This window comes from Lipotes vexillifer, unplaced genomic scaffold (genome assembly GCF_000442215.2).
Source record: "Lipotes vexillifer unplaced genomic scaffold, Lipotes_vexillifer_v1.1 scaffold39, whole genome shotgun sequence".
In the NCBI taxonomy this organism is placed as follows: Eukaryota; Metazoa; Chordata; class Mammalia; order Artiodactyla; family Lipotidae; genus Lipotes; species Lipotes vexillifer.
Window position 1 is genome coordinate 1,694,050 of NW_006787038.1, and position 18,571 is coordinate 1,712,620.

Consider the following 18,571-nt stretch of genomic DNA (forward strand, 5'->3'; position numbering starts at 1 on the left):
ACTACATATATATATACATATATATATATATATATATATATATATATATTTATTTATTTATTTATTTATTTATTTATTTATTTATTATTTATATTTTGGCAGCGCCGGGTTTTAGTTGCGGCATGCGCAATCTTTAGTTGCAGCATGCTGACTGTTAGTTGCGGCATGCAGGCTTCTTAGTTGCAGTTGTGGACTCTTAGTTACAGCATGCGAACTCTTAATTGCGGCATGCATGCGGGATCTAGTTTCCCAACTCAGGATTGAACCAGGGCCCCCTGCATTGGGAACGTGGAGTCTTACCCACTGGACCACCAGGGAAGTCCTGGAACCTTTTTATTTTTTTAACTTAAAAGTAATTTTACAAATAATTTACAGAAGTAAGAATAAAGCCATAATGAAAACAACTTACTAGAAATTTTAATTAAAAATTTTAAAATTTATTTATTTATTTTTGTCTGCATTGGGTCTTCGTTGCTGCGTGCAGGCTTTCTCTAGTTGCGGTGAGCGGGGGCTACTCTTTGTTGAGTTGCGCGGGCTTCTCATTGCAGTGGCTTCTCTTGTTGAGGAGCATGGGCTCTGGGCATGTGGGCTTCAGTAGTTGTGGCACACGTGCTCAGTAGTTGTGGCTTGTGGGCTCTAGAGCGCAGGCTCAGTAGTTGTGACGCATGGGCTTAGTTGCTCCGCGGCATGTGGGATCTTCCCGGACCGGGGCACGAACCCGTGTCCCCTGCATCGGCAGGCGGACTCTCAACCACTGCGCCACCAGGGAAGCCCCTAAAAATTTTAAAAGAGTAAAACTCTTTGCATCAAGTAAATTTTGACACACAAAACATTATAGAAGACGAAATAATTCTGTCACATATTCTTTTAGCAAAGCAGAATGGTCCAGGTTCTTGCCAAAAATATGTGATGAAGTCTTTCCTGTTTAATAACTAACTGGATGATGATACCACATTTCCTTTTTGTCCTTAGAAATATATTGTTCACTCATCCTATCTTGAGTTTGAGAATATTCATCTAGGATATTGTCATCCGAGGACTCATAGTCAGAGATTTTGCTTGTATGATTAATTTCACATCTTTATTAGGACCTAGAGTGTAGCTGTCTCTGCATTTATCTTTTGACTCATTTAATAATTTTTTTTTCTCTTGCGGTACGCGGGCCTCTCATTGTTGTGGCCCTTCCCATTGCGGAGAACAGGCTCCGGACGCACAGGCTCAGCGGCCACGGCTCACGGGCCCAGCCGCTCCGCGGCACATGGGATCTTCCCGGACCGGGGCACAAACTCATGTCCCCTGCATCGGCAGGCAGGCTCTCAACCACTGCGCCACCAGGGAAGCCCTAATAATTTTTTTTTTTAATAAATTTATTTCATTTATTTTATTTTTGGCTGCGTTGGGTCTTCATTGCTGTGTGCAGGCTTTCTCTAGCGGCGATCGGGGGCTACTCTTCATTGCAGTGCGCAGGCTTCTTATTGTGGTGGCTTCTCTTGTTGTGGAGCATGGGCTTTAGGCACGCGGACTTCAGTAGCTGTGGCTCATGGGCTCTAGAGTGTGGGCTCAGTAGTTGTGGCGCACGGGTTTAGTTGCTCCGCAGCATGTGGGATCTTCCCGGACCAGGGCTTGAACCTGTGTTCCCTGCATTGGTGGGTGGATTCTTAACCACTGCGCCACCAGGGAAGGCCCATCTAATAATTTTGACACAACTTTCTCTGTCACTTTTCTTTGTCAGGAAATGAAAATTTCTGAATTCTCAATTGTGCTCAATGAAGCCTAAAAGCAGGCTGCAATATTTTGGGCAATGCAAGGAGGGGTGACAGCTTTTTTTACAATTCCATCATTCTTTTGTTGTCTTTGTATTTTGATCTTTAGCATAGTTGGGGATAATTGATAAGGAATGATGAGTAATAATGAATTCTAGGATAAGAATATAACAAAATGTTTCAATATATAGAAAGAAGATCCCATAATGTATCTTAGGTTTATGAAAGAATTCAGTGGACCTCTATGGTAATTGCAAGATAATGTAAACTTCATTCTATTTTTCAAAAAGTAAATTTTCTCTTTGTTCTTAGGAAAGCCTGTAGGAAAAAAAAAAGTCATGAAATATCAATCCTTACAAATAGAACTGTTTTTAAAAAACTCAAAAACTATGATTAAATCCAGTGAACCCAAATGAACCCCAAGGGTTAATGGTATCTTTTTTTTTTTTTTTGCGGTACGCGGGCCTCTCACTGTTGTGGCCTCCCGTTGCGGAGCACAGGCTCCGGACGTGCAGGCTCAGCAGCCAAGGCTCACGGGCCCAGCCGCTCTGCAGCATATGGGATCTTCCCGGACCGGGGCACGAACCCGTGTTCCCTGCATCGGCGGGCAGACTCTCAACCACTGTGCCACCAGGGAAGCCCAATGGTATCTTTTGATTAATAGAAATTCTTGATTTTTTAAATTTAGTAGTCTTAATTTCTTGATCTTTTCTTTATGGTTAGTGCCTTTTCATGTCCTGTTTAAGAAATCTTTGCTTACTCCAAGGCCATAAATACATTATTGTATTTGTTTTCTTTTATTGTTTTACCTTTCTATTTTAAAATCAACAATCCATATAGAATTTATTTTTTTGTTAATGTATATAGTATGAGGTAGGGTAAAGTTCATTGTCTTCCGTATGGCTATCAAGTTGACCCCAGTACCAGTTACTGAAAAAGTCATCCTTTTCTTACTACTTTACAGTGTCTCCATCATAAATCAAGTGACTTTATATGTGGATTTGTCTGTGGACTCTATTACTTTGGTTTATTTGTCTATCCTTGCACCAGTGTCAAATAGTTTTAATTACTGTAGCTTCATAATAAATCTTGATATCTCTTAGTGTAAGTCCTCCAGTTCTATGTTTCTAGATCAGGGATTTTCTGTGAAGGGCTGAATGGTAAATATTTTTAGGCTTTGTGGGCCATGTTTGGTCTCTGTCAAATATTTTTCTTTCTTCCTTTTTTTCTTTCTTTTTTTAACCTATCAAAATATTTTAAAAATCAGTCTTAACTGGGTTTGGCCCTGGGCTGTAGTTTGCTGACCCCTGACCTAGATTGTCTTGACCATTCTTAGTCCTTTATGTTTCCCATATAATGCTTAGAAGCAGCTTGTCAGTTTTCAAAAAACTGCTGGAATTTTGCTGAACATTACATAGACTCTATTGACCATGTTGAGGAAGAACTGACATTTTAATAATATCAAGGCTTCTGATCAGTTATACCTATTTTTGATTAGTTTTAGGATTGGAATTGTGAGCTCTTCCATTCTGTAGCTGTCCTACTAGGTTTAACAAGGGACTATGAACACCATAATTTTTCTTAATGCTTCCATTTTCCATGGCTTTTCCTGTTTATAGTGATTTTCTCTTTGGAATTTTGGTTTTAGGATCTTGGTTATACATATTAGAAAATGGCATTATTTCACATGAAAATTAAAAGGGCAGGAATTTGATTCCAGAATTTAAAATCTTGTAATTACCGTGGTCTGCTGATGTGAATGTGTTTATACATTGTGATAATCAGATATTATCTTGTTTAAGGGTATTTGTATTTCTGCATCCCTCTTAAGTTTTTGTACCCAATTTGGAGTATATTTTTTGTATCAAGTTTTGAAATTTTTATACCTAGCTCTAATGGTTTCATACCTAGTTTTTATTTTTTAGAAGTTTATGAAATACCTAACTGTATAAGCAAAAATTTTCAAAATATTTAAACACCAGACACTTGTCTTTTTTTCTTTTCATCTAACCAATGTACAATGCATGTGTTTTTGTGTGATTGTATTTAGTGAAGGTATACTACATTTGTACTTTATTTTCAGTACGTTTTTATATGTTAAAAAGGTCATAGTAGTTCATTGTGTTGATGTAAAGATGGCTTATTTTCGTACATATGTTTAATATGAGTATCTCTTAATATATTTATTCCAAAGGCCTAAAAGCTCTTTACTTTTATAAATCAAAAAGGTTTTGATAGTCTGACATTTTTAACATCCTTGAACTTTGAAAAATTTGAAGTGCAGTATTGATAACTGATTTCCATTTATATGTAGTGTTGAAAGTATATTTCAATTGGTTTAACATATTCTGACTCCCAAATAAAAATAAAATGATGACCCTTGGCTCCTGGTCAACAATTAAATCTAAAAGCAAAGCACCCTACCTTTTCATAAACACTGCATATTATATATGCAGGCATGAGGCTTACAGAAGTGAGTTCATTATGTTTTACAACTTTTCCACCATGCTCACTTCTTCTATATCTTCACACCTTTTAGTGCCTCCTGCTTCCTTTATCCTTTCCTCTGGCCTTTGCATATGCTCTTTTCCTTGTTTGGAATCCCCTTTCTGTCATTTTTTGCTTTATCAATTCCTACTTTTCCTGCCCTGGGGATGGCGCTTCTATAATTAAGTGTCGAGATCTTTCAGTGAGTCAGACATTGGGGATACTTAAGTGAGCAAGACCAACATGCCCCATATTTATCAAATTCTGTTCTAACTGTTGATTTACTTGTTTCATTCTTCTTATGGACTGTGAACTCCTTGAGGTTAGGTATCAGTTTATTTCCAGCACTAACACAGTACATGACAATCAGTAGGTGTTCAATAAATGTTGCTTACACCAGAATGTCTTAGTTATGGGTAAAATTCTCAAGGCATTCACAGTTTAGTTAAAAAGCAGTTCATTCATATTCATAATTTGATTATAACACTAGCTAACATGTTGAAAAGTGTTCTTATACTGACTTGTGTATTATATATAGTCTTCTCTTATCACTTATATGAACTAATAATTGCTGAATTCAATACAAAACACATGACTTTACATATCTTTAATGACCTAAGGTGTTATTTCAGACACTTTGAATTAATAAATGTAACTTCAAGAAAAGGAACCAAATCATCACAAAACCTGAAATGGCATACTTCTTTTCCTTCATAAATATGTGGTCTTTATCTTTAGCATTGCAGCATACCTTCTTTTGTGGGGGGCTGCATCACGCAGCTTGTGGGATCTTAGTTCCCTGAACAGGGATCGAAGTGGAAGCTCGCAGTCCTAACCGGGAGTTCCCTGTGACATAGTTTTGACAAGCACCTGGTCAGCTCCTTTCCTCTTTGTCCAACAGTAGCTGTGTCAAGCCTTCACTATTTTGCATAGACCATCTGTGCTAATGCTGCTTTCTCTGTCTTAGTAAACATTATTATTTCTCTTTGTATCTTTCATTTAGCTTCCTGCTTCACAGAGAGAATCAAGGCTTTCTGGCCCAATGAAACTCACTTCCCAGCCTTACCATTACTTAAGTTGCCATCCTAATCTTTCTTGTAGTCTCAGAAGAAGCCCTTTTCCTGGTTAGGACTAACACTCTCTGTGTGTCTTTTAAAGAAATACATCTTACATTTTTATCAAAGTGATACATATACATAGTTTTTTAAAAATCAAGAGAAACAACCATCCACTGCCCCAAACCACCCTAGACATATTTCCTAATGACATCTTTTAATTCTTTAGCTGTTTCTTTTGGTAGTTACCTTCATATCACTAAATAATGTGTTGCTACTTTCTTGGCTTACACATGTATACTTATACATTAGATACTACATTTTTACTTCCTATTCTGATAGATAAAGGTTTAGTTCTTATACTGTTCTCTAACCCCATCTGCCCAAATTATTTATTTCATTCAGTAAATAATGTTCATAGAGGTAAGCAGTGTACTGTGATTACATTTCATTTAGTATAATAACTTTTTTAGAATTTCCAGTTGCCTTTCTTCTTGTAACATCTTTTTAAAAAAAATATTTATTTGGGCTTCCCTGGTGGTGCAGTGCTTGAGAGTCCACCTGCTGATGCAGGGGACACGGGTTCGTGCCCCGGTCCGGGAAGATCCCACATGCCGCGGAGCGGCTGGGCCCGTGAGCCATGGCCATTGAGCCTGAATGTCCGGGGCCTGTGCTCCACAACGGGAGAGGCCACAACAGTGAGAGGCCCACATACCACAAAAAAAAAAAAAAAATTTATTTATTCGGCTGCATTGGGTCTTAGTTGTGGCGCACGGGATCTTTTTGTTGCAGCACGTGGACTCTTAGTTGTGGCACACAGGCTTCTCTAGTTGTGGCACACAGACTTCTCTCTAGCTGTGGCATGCAGGCTCTCTAGTTGTGATGCGTGGGCTCCGTAGTTGTGGCATGCAGGCTTAACCCCTGGACCACCAGGTAAGTCCCTCTTCTTGCAGCATCTTTAAAATAATCCTCCAACTCCAGTCTCAAAAGCAACATCTCTTTTTCTCTTGAGATCTCTCCCCCAGATTCATGCATTCTCTTGCTTTTGCCTGGGCTGGTTGGCTGGTTTGCTGCTCTCAAGATCTGTCATATGGCTGTTACTCCAGCATTTCCCTTGACTCTCCTTCTAGATTGGTTTCACTGTTTACTGAATCTCATGGCTTCCAGTTTGTGGTTTAGTGCCTCCTTTTCCCGGAGTGCATGCTCAACTAAGAAATTGTGGGTTGGAGTTTCCTGAGCCCTTGCATGCCTGAAAATATTTTACTCTAACCTCACACTTGATTAGTAATTTGGATATATAATTTGAGGTTGAATATATTTTTATTATAATTTATGTAAACTAAAAAACAAAAGAAAACAAAAAGTTTACCCATTTTTCCCACTTCCACACCCTGCCTCTGGCAACCATCAGTCTGTTCTCCATATCTATGAGCTTGGTTTTTTAATTAATTGAAAATTTTTTAAGGTTCCAAATATAAGAGAGATCATATAGTATGTCTTCCTCTGACTTATTTCACTTAGCATAATGCTCTGCAGGTCCATTTATATTGTTGCAAACGAAAAGATTTCATTCTTTTTTGTGGCTGAATAATATTCCATTGAATGTATATACCACATCTTCGTTATCCATTCATCCATCAATGGACACATAGGTTGTTTCCATACCTCGGCTATTGTAAATAATGCTGCAGTGAACACGGGGTGGAGGGGAGGTGCATATATCTTTTTGAGTTAGTTTTTTCATTTTCTTCCAATAAATACCCAGAAGTGGAATTGTTGGGTCATATGATAGTTCTATTTTTAATATTTTGAAGAGCCTTCATACTGTTTTCCATAGTGGGCTTCACCAGTTTACATTCCCACCAGTAGTACACAAGGGTTCCCTTTTCTCTGTATCCTTGCCAACACTTGTTATTTCTAGTCTTTTTGATAATAGCCTTTCTAATAAATGTAAAGTACTATCTCATTGTGGTTTTGATTTGCATTTCCCTGATGATTAGTGATGTAGGGCATCTTTTCATGATGTCTTCTTTGGAAAGACATCTGTGTATCTTCTTTGGAAAAATGTCATTTGTCTGTTGGAAAAGTATCTATGATCTTTTGCTCATTTTAAAATCATATTGTTTCTTTTTTTGCTGTTGAGTTGTATGAGTTCTTTATATATTTTGGAATTAGCCCCTTATCAGATACATGATTTGCAAATATTTTCTCCCACTCAGTAGGCTGCCTTTTCATTTTATTGATGGTTTGCTTTGCTGTGCAGAAGCTTTTTAGTTTGATGTAGTCCCACTTTGTTTTTGCTTTTGTTGTTTTGCTTTTTCTTTTTAAAGTAAGCTTTTTAAAAGTTTTTTATTTACTTTATTTTTGGCTGCATTGGGCCTTCACTGCTGCACGCAGGCTTTTCTCTAGTTGTGGTGACCAGGGGCTACTCTTCGTTGAGTTGCGCGGGCTTCTCATTGTGGTGGCTTGTTGCACAGTGCGGGCTCTAGGTGCTTGGGCTTCAGTAGTTGTGGCACGCCGGCTCAGTAGTTATGGCTTGCAGGCTCAGTAGTTGTGACGCATGGGCTTAGTTGCTCTGCGACATGTGGGATCTTCCCAGACCAGGGCTCAAACCCGTGTTCCCTGCATTGGCAGGCAGATTCTTAACCACTACACCACCAGGGAAGCCCTGTTGCTTTGCTTTTGATGTCAGAATAAAAAAATCATTGCCATGGGGCTTCCCTGGTGGTGCAGTGGTTGAGAGTCTGCCTGCCGATGCAGGGGACACGGATTCATGCCCCGGTCCGGGAAGATCCCACATGCCGTGGAGCGGCTGGGCCCGTGAGCCATGGCCGCTGAGCCTGCGCGTCCAGAGCCTGTGCTTCGCAATGGGGGAGGCCACAACAGTGAGAGGCCTGCGAACCACAAAAAAAAAAAAAAAAAATCATTGCCAAGATCTATGTCAAGGAGCCTACTGCCTATGTTTCTTCTAGGAGTTTCATGGTTTCAGGTCTTACACTCAAAGCTTTCATCTGTTTTTTTTTCTTTCATCTATTTTGAGTTAATTTTTGTGTATGGTGTAAGGTAATAGTCCAGTTTCATTCTTTTGCATGTGGCTGTCCAGTTTTCCCAATACCATTTATTGAAGAGACTATCGTTTCTCCATTGTATTTATATTCTTGGCTCCTTCATCATGAATTAGTATAAACATGGGCTTATTTTTAGGCTCTTTATTCTGTTCCATTGATATGTGTGTCTGTTTTTGTACCATACTATTTAATACTGTTTATATACTGTTTACTGAAGTTGAACATAATTTAGGATCAGCGTTTAATGTCAAGGTTTTAGGGTCAGTGAGCATTCTCTTTTCTTCTGTTACCTAGTGTAGCTGTTGACTGTTTTGATTCTTTTCCTTTTTAGATGGTTTCTCCCTACTGCCAGAATCTTTTTATTTAATCCCTTTTCTTTTAATATTTTATAGTGGTTTTTGTTTGTTTAGTTTTATTGACTGTACTGGATACTTAGTGGACTGGGCCCTTTCCATCTGGAGATTAGAGTCTCTTAACTCTGGGAAATTTCTTTGTCCTATTTCTTCATTTATTTATTTATGTACTCTTATTTTCTGTTTTTATCTTTCTGGAACTCCTCATTTGTAGGATTTGGACCTGTTGGATTGATTATATTTGTCTCTATTCTCTCTCATTTTGTTGTACTTTCTGAGATACTTCTAATCCTTTTATTGCATTCTTTAAAATTTTGAGAATTAAAAAACAATTCTACAGTTCTGGTTCTGATCCTTTTTTTTAAAAAAATAAATTTACTCATTTATTTATTTTTGGCTGCATTGGATATTCATTGCTCTGCACAGGCTTTCTCTAGTTGCAGTGAGCGGGAGCTACTCTTCGTTGTTGTGTGCCTGCTTCTAGTTGCAGTGGCTTCTCTTGTTGCGGAGCACAGGCTCTAGGTGCGTGGGCTTCAGTAGTTGTGGCTCGCAGGCTCTAGAGCGCAGGCTCAGTAGTCGTGGTGCATGGGCTTAGTTACTCCACGGCATGTGGGATCTTCCCGAACCAGGGCTCGAACCCATGTCCCCTGGGTTAAGTTAGTAACTTGAGGGTTTTTTTTTTTTTTTTTTAAGTTCTCTTCTGTTTTTTTTTTTTGCATTATGTCTGTTTCCTCCAGATCCATGTTCTGTTTATCTTTGGTCTCTCCTTTTCATTTTGGAGACATTTCCCAAATATATTGTGATCTCTGGTTGTCCATTTATGTTTAAGAGTGGGAGACACTGAAGCTGATTGGGAGCTCTGTGTGTATGTGGGGGGCTAACCAATCGTCACACTTTGCTTTAGGTGATAGGGCAAAAAACTGCTAATGCTACGGGACCCTCAAATTCAGGCATTTAGAGACATTCAAGACCAGGGGAAGGCTGATCAGTGGTTCTGAATATAGATTTTAATTTACATAATTTTAGCCCCAAGTCTTACTTGTCTTTCCCCAGCATCCCTGGATTCTGAGAATCCTGATCCTCTCTGGGTTTCTGTGGGTAGGCCAGCCCCATTTTGATTGTAACCTTCTCTGCTACCAGCACTCTAAACTGCGGCTTCTTCTTGTTCCATATGTTACCACTCATGTTTGTTCTTTGTCTTCCAGAATTTAAAAACAAAATTCTCATCTACTGGTAGCCCCTTCCCTCTGTTTATAGTGAGTTTATGTATTTTTATTTTTATTTATTTATTTTGAAAATGTTATTTATTTCTGCATTGGGTTTTCGTTGCTGCGCGTGGGCTTTCTCCAGTTGTTGTGAGTGGGGGCTACTCTTCGTTGCAGTGCGCAGGCTTCTTATTGCGGTGGCTTCTCTTGTTGCGGTGGCTTCTCTTGTTGCGGAGCACTGGCTCTAGGCACACAGGCTTCAGTAGTTGTGGCTCTTGGGCTCTAGAGCGCAGGCTCAGTAGTTGTGGCTCACGGGCCTAGTCGCTCCGCGGCATGAGTTTATGTATTTTTTAATTCCTTGCGATGACTCTATATAGTGTCAACTTGGCTGGGCTGAAGTACATTTTCCAGCCGTGTTTCTTTTTTTCTTCTATGTTTCTTATTAGGGTGGGTCACAAGGGAGATTTTTGTGTCTAACGTGAAACATTTATCCCTGGACAACCAGAGATTTTCTAACCCTCTCCCCAGAAAAGATTATAAAGCCCCTTTTTTGTCTTTGGGGAAATCGTCATTCTCCCTAGCTGGTTTACATCCCCTCTTTGATATTCTGTAACTTAAATTCTGAGATATAAAGCTAGCTAGTACTAATAAATCTTATGTTAGATGATAAGGAAGAAAAACGAATCAAAAATACTTGACTAAGAAATATATATTTAAACATTTAATATCAAATGTTAAGGAAGAAATATTCATAACTATCACAGCCCTTATTTCAGCAACTGGTCATGTAATTACAGTTGGTATTTATAACTTGTCTTCTTCCTCTACTTAATCCATATTCCCTTTGCTCTCAGTGAGCACTGCAGCTGGTCTTGGTTCCTTGTCTGGTGGAGTGACCCAAACCTTCATTTTTGAAAGCTTTGAGCTATTCTCAACCCTGCCTGAATTGAGTTATTGTAGTTTTCTGTTGACTTTAATCACAGGACATGGAAGTACTAAGGGGTGTCCTAGAGGATCTCCTCCATTCCAGACATACTCCTTACCCTCACTGTGTAGAAATTACCCAATTTCCCCTTGAACGACAGGATTAATCCCCCCCAGCCAGTACAGTAACTCCCTTTATTGCTTGTTGATTCAGAACCCAAAGTGGCCAGATGGCAGTCTGAACTGGAGTTTATAATAGAGTCATTGTTGTGTCCCCTGATAGAAGCATTCTCCCTTTGAAACTAAGACTTCTAGATCACCAAAGACGGATGTCACAGGGATGGGAAGTTAATATTTTGCCGAAACCGAATTTATTACTCTCATTTATTTCCCTAACAAATGAAAGAAAAACCCTTCTATTTCTTATTAGAGGCATGAAAGGCATCACCATCACCGAAGCCAAAAACCTTAGAACCATCCTAAATTCTTTCTTTTCCATTATTTTAATCCCACCTGTTAGAAAATTTATCAGCTTTACTTTCCTTCACATCTCTCTTTTATCTCCTCCTTTACATCCTCATATCAATCACTGCCTTAGAACAGACTTCACCTTCACTTACTCAGATTGTAGAGACAATCTACAATTAGCTTTTCCCACTTATCCATCTACTACTTTTCTGCTAGAGAAATCTTTTAAAAATCACGTCATATTTAGTGGCTCTACGTGCTTAAGGTAATTTCCAACTCCTTACCCAGCTGAATTAATTCATCTGTTGTAACAGAGATCCAAAGTCACATGGCTTTAACAAGTTAGAAGTTTATTCTCTCTCAGGACTTATATGGTGGCTCTACAGTGTCAAGAATCCAGGTTCCTTCTGATTTGTTACTTTACCATCTCTTAGTATGTTGCCCGTATCTACATGGTTTAGGATGCCTCACCACCATGTCAGAGCCAGCATGAAAAAGAAAATGGTGAAGAGAAGGATGTGTTCTTCCCTTTAAGTTTACAACCTGGAAGGATGTGTAAATCATTTTCACTCTCAGCTCATTGGCCAGAACATGACTAAAAGTTCCAGCTGCAAGAGAGTTTGGGAAAAAGAGTTTTTAGTCTGGCTATCCTTGTGTCTAGCTAATAATGGAGAGGCTCAATTACTGTAGAAAAAGGGGGAATGAATATTGGAGGTGTACCACTAGTCCATGCCAAGGTCTTCGGGAGATTGACCCTTGCCTGCCTCTTTACCTTATCTCTTAGTGTGCTGCTTTTCCACTCCTTCTCCTTTCCTAGGTGTCCTAGACTTTGTTTCCTCTTTCTTTCAGCCATGCTAAACTGTTTGCCAAACATGCTATGCTGGTATGTGTTTCTCTGCCTTTCCTCATAATGCTTCCTTAGCCTGAGATGTCCTTGCCACCCACTGCCGTCATCTCCAATACTCTCTGTTAACCTGATCTCTGAGAATTTGTTTTTCAAGAGTTAACTTAAGCATCTTCTATTATATAAAGCCTTTATTGGAGAGCACCACCTTCACCCTGGTAGAACTAACCATTCTCTCCTCTGTTGCCCTTATTATATGCAGATAGACTTTAGTCATTGTACGTTTTGGCAGTTATTTACACTTAGATTCTTTCTTTTCCATTGTAAACCCTTTGAGGGTAAAGAAGACATTTTATTTATGTATCCCTTGGATGTAGCATAGTGCCTGACAGAGGATATACGCTAAATATTTACCAAATATGCAAGTGGGTACATAGCAAAAATATCTCTGTCCAGATTTTTAAATGTCAGGGCATGCTCTTAAGACATAGCTGGCTGCTGTTTTTTAAACTTTTTGTCAATTAGTCAAGATGATAATGTTAGCTCCAACAATATCTGTAATCATCCTATATTATCTTGTTAATTGTTTCATATTTAGTTTTTAGTTATAATTTAACTCTAAAAGTACTTTCAGAATTAGCTACGGGACTTTTTTTTCTGTTTGAAATGAGTGGACTTTTCTGTCTACGAAGGCACAATATTTATAATTGCTTTTTAACAATTCAGTATATCAGTGACTTGCTGCAGGAGATTTGTCCTGAGACCTTCTGAGCTCTGCCACCTTAATATACTGGTTCTAAGATGTAGATATCTCAGGGTTTGTTTAATGACTAAGGGTCATTTTTGTAAACAGATACTAAGGCAAGATTGCCTCAAATATTTTTACATGGCGAATTTTTTTTTTCTGCTTTACTGTCTTGAGTAATATCTTTTGTTTTACTTGTAGATTTGATGGTCCTCGAAGATTTGAGGATTTAGGGTCAAGGTGTGAAGGACCGAGACCCAAAGGGCCTCGTTTTGAAGGAAATCGCCCCGATGGGCCAAGACCCAGATATGAAGGCCACCCAACAGAGGGCGCTAAAAGCAAATGGGGAATGATTCCCCGGGGGCCAGCATCTCAGTTCTATATTACCCCCAATACATCCCTCAGTCCTCGACAGAGTGGACCACAGTGGAAAGGCCCCAAACCAGCTTTTGGACAGCAACATCAGCAGCAACCTAAGTCACAAGCAGAACCAGGAAACAAAGAACCATTAGCAGACACCAGTAGTAACCAGCAGAAGAATTTTAAAATGCAATCAGCTGCATTTTCCATTGCTGCAGATGTAAAGGATGCCAAGGCGGCTCAGTCAAATGAGAATCTAAGCGACTCTCAACAAGAGCCGCCTAAAAGCGAAGTCTCGGAAGGGCCCATAGAGCCTTCTAATTGGGACCAGAATTCTCAAAGTATGGAGACTCAAATGGACAAAGCCCAAGCTGTCACTCAGCCTGTACCCCTTGCAAATAAACCTGTACCTTCTCAATCTACTTTTCCCTCAAAAACAGGGGGGATGGAGGGAGGAACAGCAGTAGCAACATCATCATCACTAACTGCAGATAATGATTTTAAACCTTTGGCTATTGGTCTTCCCCATTCAGAAAACAACCAAGATAAAGGGCTGCCTCGGCCAGATAACAGAGATAATAGGTTAGAAGGCAATAGAGGCAGCAGCTCATCTTACAGAGGTCCTGGGCAAAGCAGAATGGAAGACACACGGGATAAAGGACTAGTAAATAGAGGTCGAGGCCAGGCAATCAGCCGTGGCCCAGGGCCGGTCAAGCAAGAAGACTTTCGTGATAAAATGATGGGTAGAAGAGAAGACAGTCGAGAGAAGATGAGTAGAGGAGAAGGCAGCCGGGACAGAGGGTTGGTGAGGCCAGGAAGCAGTCGGGAGAAAATGCCAGGTGGTCTGCAAGGCAGCCAGGAGAGGGGTAGAGCTGGCAGCCGAGAAAGGGGACCACCTCGGAGGGCTGGCAGTCAGGAGAGAGGACCCCCTCGAAGACCTGGGAGTAGAGAGAGAGTACCACCCCGAAGAGCCGGGAGCAGGGAGACGGGACCACCTCGAGGGCCTGGCAGTCGGGAAAGGGGTCTGGGAAGACCAGAGTTTGGTCGTGACAGAGGTCCATTTAGACCAGAACCAGGAGATGGTGGGGAAAAAATGTATTCATATCACCGAGATGAGCCTCCTAGGGCAACATGGAACCATGGAGAAGAGAGGGGGCATGAAGAGTTCCCACTAGATGGTAGAAATGCTCCAGTGGAACGAGAAAGACTTGATGACTGGGATAGAGAGAGATACTGGAGAGAATGTGAACATGACTATCAAGATGATACACTAGATTCATATAACAGAGATGACAGGTTTTCGGCACCATCTCGATCTCACGATGGAGATAGACGAGGCCCTTGGTGGGATGATTGGGAGAGAGATCAGGATATGGATGAGGACTACAACAGGGAAGTGGACAGGGACTTGGACAGGGATGTGGATCGGATTGGAAGACCTATGGATATGTATGATAGAAATTTGGATAATGAGTGGGACAGAGATTATGGGAGACCACTGGATGAACAAGAATCACAGTTCCGTGAACGAGATATTCCATCTCTTCCACCTTTACCACCCCTCCCACCTCTTCCACCTGTGGATAGATATCGGGATGATAGATGGAGAGAAGAAAGAAATCGAGACCATGGGTATGATCGAGATTTCCGTGATAGGGGTGAGTTGAGGATCCGAGAGTACCCAGAAAGAGGAGATACATGGCGGGAAAAGCGAGATTATATTCCTGACAGAATGGACTGGGAAAGAGAACGATTGTCAGACAGATGGTACCCATCTGATGTGGATAGACATTCCCCCATGGCGGAACATATGCCCTCCTCACATCATTCTTCTGAAATGATGGGGTCGGATGCAAACTTAGACTCTGACCAAGGCCTTGGAGGGGTAATGGTTCTCAGTCAGAGGCAGCATGAAATCATTTTGAAAGCTGCACAAGAACTGAAAATGCTTCGGTAAGTTAACTACTTAAGATCATTTCTTTTAGTCAAAACTGCATTCAGACTGCTCTTTTTAAAATGATGTGTTATATTTGAATGAAATCATTTTTTTTCAAGTTCTTACCACCTGATTTTAATTTTAATTTCTAGTCATTGAGTGCTGTTTTAGGGTAGGATGGATATTTAGGAACTGTATTAATTATAAACTTACATCCTGAAATATGAAAATTTGATAGCCATTTTTGGCTTTTGTAGATATGTTGCCGGACGTGCCATGCCTGTGATTGTTTCAAGTTCAAACTTCAACTTTCCAGTGCTCTGGATTTCACAGAGCTCATAGTAAAATCCCTTTTTTCCCCTGAGGCAGTTTGTTCTTTGGTATTAGATCTGATAGACTTCATATTCACTAATCTTTGGTATAACTTTGGAAAGTGCTGGAAGGATTTATATTTTTCTCTGTTGAAGCTAAGAATGGTTTACCTGGAAGCAGCCTCAGATTTATCTAACTATTGATTCTTTCTTTTTGGGATGTTCTATCTTTCATTATAACTAGAAGCAGGTATCTCTACTTGAGGATGTTACTTGTTTCTACATAATCAAATATTTTCTTTGTGAGATGGAGAATAGAATTTGGATTTCTTGATTTACAATCACCCAACTATGTATAGGTATCTACATAATGCTTCCCATTAGTAGCAGTAATAATAAAAGCTAACATTTATTGCACGCTTACTATGTACCAGGAACTGTACTAAGTGCTTTGTATGTATTAATTCATGTAATCCTTAATACCAACTATATCCTGAGATGAGAATTTAGGAGTCACTGACAGATTGCAATGAGAAATTACTTTTTGAGTAATTTCTTAGGAATTAGCAATGTTGTGTGAAAATAAATTAATGGTTAGTTTTTGATATATTCCAATGTATTGTGTTTTTTTCATTTTTCAATTGTGGTCTACATTTGTGGATTATGCCGATTGAAATTATAACTGAAGCTTTATGACTAAAAAGGTATAATGAGGAAAAATACCTGTAAGTAAAGATGAAAGATCAGGTGCCTCAGGAAACAAAACAGATTTCTGTGGTATCTAGAAGATACACTCTTAAGAGATTTGACTTTTCCAGATTACTCCTGAAGAAAGTAGTAAATGTGGAAAGTATGCTATAGAACATTTAGCTATTCTCTGTTCACTTTTAAATTATGGACACCTTTAATTTAACACCTACTGTGTGCTGGCACTGTGCTGATAATTTAGCATGTATTATCTCAATCCTCCTATCTCAAATCCCTATCTCAAAGGCCTGCAAAGATAAGCAATAGTATTCCCACTTCACCAAAGACACTAAGGCTCAGAGAGTACCACTTGGCTACCGGAATTGGTAAACCTAGAATTTGAACCCAGTCTCTAAAATCTATGTTGTTTATGGAGAACACCAAGCTGATTGGTGTTACTAAGCTGCCAAGGTTTCTTTCCTTTCCTTTTTGAAATTTCCTTTTCACCCGTTATTGCTTTGTATAGAAGTGCTGGATACAAGGTGCCTCATCATCCTTTTTTTAAAGCTCTTTCTAGGCCACATAATAAAACAAAGTATGTGAAGTGGTGGGTAACAGTGGTCATAGTCGAATACAAGTCAGTCACGTTGTATTGGGAGAGTCATAGTATGATTTACATGAGGCAGAAAATAATCTTTTTTTATACTTGACCCTTACTTTGTGTCCATTTGGGTCATTGCACTTTACAAAATGGTAGGGAGAAAATTGTAAAAGGTCTGAAGAGGTTGTGGTAGATGTTGTATATGTTTACTGTGGGCATTGTAAGGAAAAGTGAAGGGAATTTGACCAGCGATTTAAAGAAAAACTGGAAGAGTTAACATAATTACTCTTTAGGAGTATGAAGTGTTGTTTTTAAAGGTTTAGACTGACAACTGTTCTCACTGTATACAGCAGGGGCTGTAAACTAAAATGCCCACAAGAACCAGACAGGTAACTAAAATGAGTGAAAGTGGGCCAGTGTAACGCTACTGGGTTTGGTGAGGACTGTGGCAAACTGCTTCATCTAAAGCGGGCAGCCACTACTCCACTGAGCTGATTGTTGGCATATGGGAATGTAGGCCCAGTGTCTGCAGATCTCTTTAAAATTTGAATTTATATGGAAAAATATATTATTTTGCTTTGTAAGTAATGGCAGCTAGCTCAGATTTTAAAACTAATATGGAAGCTAAATTTTAAAAAACCTTTTTATATATTCATATATATCTAAATACATTGATATTTGGCCCATGTGCCACCATTTTACAACCTCTTATCTAAAGACTTTTGAACAAAAAAAAAATAGCAAGGGAGATTTTTGTTGGATGAAAGAAAAACATGACAAGTAGGTGAGATATTAAAATAGACTAAAGAGGCAGGTTCTAGAATCGGTCCTTGAAGATCTTCAATAATTTATCATTATTTTATAGGTCGTAGATGACTGATCAGTTAGCTCATAAAGGCAAGAGAGTATTACCCTGGAGATGTTTTATGGGCACTGTAGAGGGTTTGAAAAAAGGTTTTAGTTTCCTTTTTTGTTCTTCAACAGTAATTATAGTTATTTAGGAATGGAGAACACATGCCTTATGTACAATGGCAATTTTATTTATTTACAGAGAACAGAAAGAACAGCTTCAAAAGATGAAAGACTATGGGTCTGAGCCACAGATGCCTGACCATCTACCACCCCAGGATTCGAGACTGCAGAATACATCTGCAAGACCTGGAATGTATCCGGTATGGGAAAATATGTGCCCAGAAAATGAAATAGTTCTTACTTTGTATGTTTGTATGTTGTTTGATTTTTTTTTTTGGTATTACAATAAGTATAAATTTCCTCTATAAAAAATGTAAATTTTGGAAAAGTAAAAAGCTAATGGTAATGGACCTTTGAAAATATCATGAGTATGGTCGAAAGTGTGACAGAAATGCTTTCTCCCCCAGGGTTTGATAAGTACACCAGGCACACCTGAACTATATATATGGCTTTGTGTTCACAAAATTGTAGAATTTTCCTGGTAATCCTTTTTGTTCAGATAGTCCTGTTTTCCATTTGGACAGTGCAGGGACTCCCTGTGAGCCCTGCTCATGTGAGCTTCGTAGTCTCCCTGCCTCTTCAGGCTACTAGCCCTTAGCTAGGGAAGGGGTTGAACATCATGCCCCAGTTCAGACAGTGAAGCTACGTTAAAGACTTGTGTGATTAAGCTCTCCCCTTGTTTTGCTTTCATTTTGTTGTTGTTGTTGTCGTTTTACCTTTAAGCCAGTGATGGGCTTTAAAAACGTTATCATGCAAATATAAGTGAGAGAGAGTTAAAAAAAACACTGCTGA

General features: G+C 39.3%; 1 protein-coding gene across 1 annotated transcript in view; it reads left to right on the plus strand.

The window, feature by feature from the left end:
- The window catches only part of YLPM1 (YLP motif containing 1), a 67,021-nt gene that overhangs the window by 19,012 nt on the left and 29,438 nt on the right, over window positions 1-18,571 (plus strand). Inside the window, exons 6-7 of the mRNA XM_007459738.1 lie at window positions 13,114-15,225; window positions 17,859-17,979. Coding sequence (XP_007459800.1) covers window positions 13,114-15,225; window positions 17,859-17,979 — 2,233 coding nt within the window. The remainder of the gene's footprint in view (window positions 1-13,113; window positions 15,226-17,858; window positions 17,980-18,571) is intronic.